Genomic DNA, 5,000 nt, shown 5'->3' on the forward strand with positions numbered 1-5,000 from the left:
TTTCTCCCCCTTAAATCTTCCACTTGGTTTTGAGTGCCCTCAACCGTAAATTCCCCTCGTTGAGGGAAAGTGGCTGAAAATCTTTCCCTATGGAAATGGGACACCACTAGTGTAGTGAACGTAGCGAACGTGATAACATACGTCACATGTTTACAATTATACCGGTGGAGCGTGCTACTATTTTCATTCGGGAGAAATGCCGGCGGTTCCAGCTGTTGCGTTGGCTGTGTTTGTTTATCTCAGTCTAAACAATTTTTGTAATTAGTCATGGTTATCAGAGATTAGCCGGGCTAACGTTTAGCTACCTGTTTAACTTTAATAACTCAGTGACTCAATAAACGGTCCGTGAAAAAATATTTTCTCCAGCGGATATCTGAGTTACAACATGACTGAGCTAACTGGAGTAGTTTCATGTCGTGTCCCACAACGGGAGGGTTTTAACAGCTGACGTCCTGATGTTACCGCCGTTAGCCGCCGTTAGCTTAGCTACCGCCGTTAGCTTAGCTACCGCCGTTAGCTGTCCCTGTCAGCTGCAGCCACTGATGCGACACCGTGATTCCCCCAATAAATACCACACATAGCGACACAAAACACACACACAGAGAAATAGTAATGTTTCTTCAAGCATTTCAGATTTGTCTAAACGGCGATCGAGCGTGACAACGGGTAATTTCATTTTCCACTTCGTTTTAAGCCCGCATCGGACCTCACTACATTTTGAGGGCTGATTTTAAGGGCAAAATCGCACTTCCCCTTGCTCCCTAGAGTAATGGGACACCCTACCCCTACACGTGAACGTGCAAAATATAGGGTTAGGGCAAATATTTAGGGCTAGGGGGAGAATCGGGACAGGCCCAAAGTCTCATTAAAAAATATGTATATATTGTTAAAAAAAAAATTATATTTGATTATTATACTATTTAAACTTATAAACCATAATTATATTATTAATCATATTGTTATAATTTGATGGTGTGAGTAGGAAATATTTTCTCATATGGATAAAAATGGATTAAAAAACTCATTTATTTTAGAATATGTAATAAATAAAATGTTTGATAAAGAAAAATGACTCCAGTTGGTCGTTGATTGGACCTGAGCTCGTTATCGTGTCGTTAATTGAGATGTTTTCGATGACATCACAGACTGACCTTCATTTTCTTCACAACTGAACCAAAACCAGACAAAAAAATACAAAAAAAATACAAATCTGCACTGAGCTCCGAGCAGGAAAACATGGAACATTCACTCACTACCACCAAACTCATCACACACACCACTGCACTGGACACACACACACACACACACACACACACACACACACACACACACACACACACACACACACACACACACACACACACACACACACACACACACACACACACACACAGACACACAAACACACGCACACACACACTGATGTATGTGAAAAGCAGCAGCTAATATATGAATAACCAATTAGTATCCAACACAGCCGATGTAAATTACTGAAACATTACACTGCAGCCTCAGAGGAGCAGAGCGCACAAACACAACACAACAAAATGAGTCTTTCATTTACATCTGAGTGTGTGTGTGTGTGTGTGTCTGTGTGTGTGTGTGTGTGTGTGTGTGTGTGTGTGTGTGTGTGTGTGTGTGTCTGTGTGAGAGAGAGAGAGAGTGAAAACAATCCCTATTTCTCTTATTTAACTCAAACACACAGTCTGCAGCCACAAAAACCAAGTGCTGCCACCAACACTGCAATTTACGCTCAATTTGAACAGATTTGAGTGTGTGCGTTTGTCTTTGTGTGTCTTTGTGTGTATGTGTGTGTGTGTGTGTGTGTGTGTGCGACTGCATCCTTCATGTAAGTCAGTGTGACGACACCCATAAAGTCTGCAGAACACAACACACGACGGACTCACAGAGCAATTTAAGCTTCATTTGTCATTTGCATACATACAACTTTGTGTATGTTTTTATTGTGTAATCGTGTGTGTGTGTATGGTGTATGTGTGTGTGTGTGTGTGTAGTGTGTGTGCGCCCTGTGTGTGTGTGATAACTGCGGCGACAGGCTCCTCAAAGCCGAGGATGAAACGGCGACAGGCAGCGTGACCAAAGATGCCGCTCGCTGAGCTCGGCCACAGCAGATTACTGCTGTTAACACTCCTTCTCTGTGTGTGCGTGATTACACTCTCCACTCTGTGTGCGTCTGTGTGTGTGTGTGTGTGTGTCACATGTAACTATGTTGTGTTGTTGTTTTTTGTGCGTTTCTTCCTCTGTTGTTGTGTCTTTCTCATCATCACAGCAACAACGAACAACAATCATCTGCAGAATGAATCCGGCCCAAATGAAATGAGCCACAGCCTCGTTGTCCTCCGGTCCAGAACAGGCCTGGTTCTGTGGTCCACATCTGGCCACATCAGGTCCAGATGTTCCCAGATGCTACTTCCACATCTGGACCGACTCTGGTGCTCACACTCAAACTCTCCTGGCAGACTCAGCCCAGATGTGGTCGTGGATCTGGGCCTATGTTGGGCCAGAGGAGACACCTGCTACACTGACGATGCTAGGTAGGAGGTTGTGACTTCTAAACTATATATAGTACTTTAACTATTTGTATAATGTTACTATAGTGTAACGTTTAATCAAAATTATTCCTACTTTTAACTATGTAGTATCATAACTGGGTTTCTAACGTTCATAATAAACCAAACTGTTCAAAAATCGGTCAAAAACTGATCAAGTTCTGGTTGTTTTAGTTGAACATGCACCAGAGGCTTAAAGGGACAACGAGGAGTTTCTCCATCGGCAGAACGAAAAATTCCGCGACAATAAAAACGTCTCATATTAATGTGGATGAATCTACATTACCACTTGTTAATGGGCCCATTTTCGATAAATATATGGTTTTGTCTCTATCGTTATTTTGTTATTATTAGTGGTGGTGGAAATGCTGGGCGAGCCGACCAGCGTTTCTTTACTTTCGGTTTCGTGGCGAGTCATGAGAATAACGCCGCCGAATCGCCGTTTATGGTGGGAACTAGGACGGTATGTGATCGTCTTCGAACCTCTGACTTTAATTCTTGATGAATGAAAACATGAGTCTGTCTTGCGCCGGTCAAAGAATTTCACGGTGCGGAGGCTCATAAATGTAGTGAGAAAACACTTCGCTTTTCCAAAACTCCTCGTTGTCCCTTTAATGCTCTGAGTTAGCGAGAGGACAGAGCCAAGATGGCGGCCGTGTGGTGACGCCGTGTCATTGGACAGCAGCGTTGGATGAGTCATCTAGTCTGGCTATATCAGGTCTCCCTCGCAAAAGAGATCCAACCTCAAAGGGACGACCCGGTAAAATAAAGGTAAAAAAAAAAAAAAAAAATGTATCTATGGCTTTTACTTTCTTAAACACCACTTCCTGTCTCTGAACTTTCAGCCACTTAACTTCCTGTGCAGGTTCTAATACCTGACTGAAAACAGGCTTTTATTTTGGCGTCTTGGCCATGTACGCCATCACACACACACACACACACACATATATATTCGTGCCAGTGGTGAGTTTACCTGTTGCTCCGGGGCAGCTGGCTGCTCTGCTGCCTCCTGCTGGCCGGCGGCGGGTACTGCAGGCCGCTCAGTTTGACGGCCATCTGCTCCAGAGCGGCTCGCTGGGCTTCACACTGACTGGAGATCAGCTCAGTCTGGAGGACGAGACACAGAGACAGAGACACAGAGGTCAGTCCTGAGACAGGAAGTGGACACAGCCGCAGCCTGCTGAAAGTCAAACACAATTCGTTAAAGGGATAGTTGAACATTTTGGCAAATTGGCCCATTGCCATAATCGCTATAGTCATAGCAGTAGGTTTGTTACCTTTATTTGTCGGTGCAAGCTATTTTTAGAACGGTGGAGCAGAGCCGTGAGCTGCTCAGAGCTACACTACGGAGGCTCATTATGGGATTTCTTGGTTTCCCTCATCAAACTCATCAAATACACAATCCAACAACTCCACAACGCTCTGGTGGACAAGTTGTGAGCTGCACATTCACCACGCTATGAGATAATAACACAACGTTACCACACAGAGTTGTTTTAGAGGGAAATTCATGCAAAACCGCTGATGCGCGTTGCCTTCAGGGACAGTTTTTCATCAAGTCTCTGTATTTCCCTCTAAAACAACTCTGTGTGGTAACGTTGTGTTATTATCTCATAGCGTGGTGAATGTGCAGGTCACAACTTGTCCACCAGAGCGTTGTGGAGTTGTTGGATTGTGTATTTGATGAGTTTGATGAGGGAAACCAAGAAATCCCATGAGCCTCCGTAGCGTAGCTCTGAGCAGCTCACGGCTCTGCTCCGCCGTTCTAAAAACAGCTTGCACCAACAATTAAAGGTAACAAACCTACTGCTATGACTATAGGGATTATGGCAATGGGCCAAATTGCCAAAATGTTCAACTATCCCTTTAAAGTGAGGCGACACAGTAAACAACCTCTGTATGTGTGTTCGGGTGTGAGTGTGTGTGTGTGAATGTGTGAGTGTGTGTGAGTGGGATCATCTTCCTCTGAGTGTGATTAGCTGTTTTATTGCAGATGAATGAGATCGGGCCGTGCACTGTTTTTGACGGACGTGCCCTTTAAAGCCCCGCGAGCAGCCAACAAGCCACTAGAAACACACTCCAGGCTTATCCTGCACTCTCATCTCATCTCAGCTCACACACACACACACACACACACACTCACACACACACACACACACTTGTATGTACATGTATATGCATATAAATGTATATACACACTGATTTCTCACGCACACGCATTTAGCACAAATCGCTTTTCTCTGGCACAAATTACCACACAAAACACACACAATAAACATACACATCGAGCTGCTCTTTCTCACAAATTATCCTTCACACACTCACACAGACACACACAGACACACACACACATCAGAGGTAGTCGCACTCAGTATCCAGACACAATCATATAGAGGCACTCAGCACGCCGCTCAGATGTAATTGCATACA

The 5,000-nt window shown here is 44.2% G+C and overlaps 1 protein-coding gene across 1 annotated transcript in view; it reads right to left on the minus strand.

The window, feature by feature from the left end:
• akap6 (A kinase (PRKA) anchor protein 6) overlaps nucleotides 1-5,000 on the minus strand; it is a 228,035-nt gene that overhangs the window by 104,730 nt on the left and 118,305 nt on the right. Inside the window, exon 14 of the mRNA XM_085767983.1 lies at nucleotides 3,544-3,677. Coding sequence (XP_085624109.1) covers nucleotides 3,544-3,677 — 134 coding nt within the window. The remainder of the gene's footprint in view (nucleotides 1-3,543; nucleotides 3,678-5,000) is intronic.

Source organism: Trachurus japonicus, chromosome 22, assembly GCF_045865225.1.
Source record: "Trachurus japonicus isolate A0001 chromosome 22, Traja_1.0".
Lineage (NCBI taxonomy): Eukaryota > Metazoa > Chordata > Actinopteri > Carangiformes > Carangidae > Trachurus > Trachurus japonicus.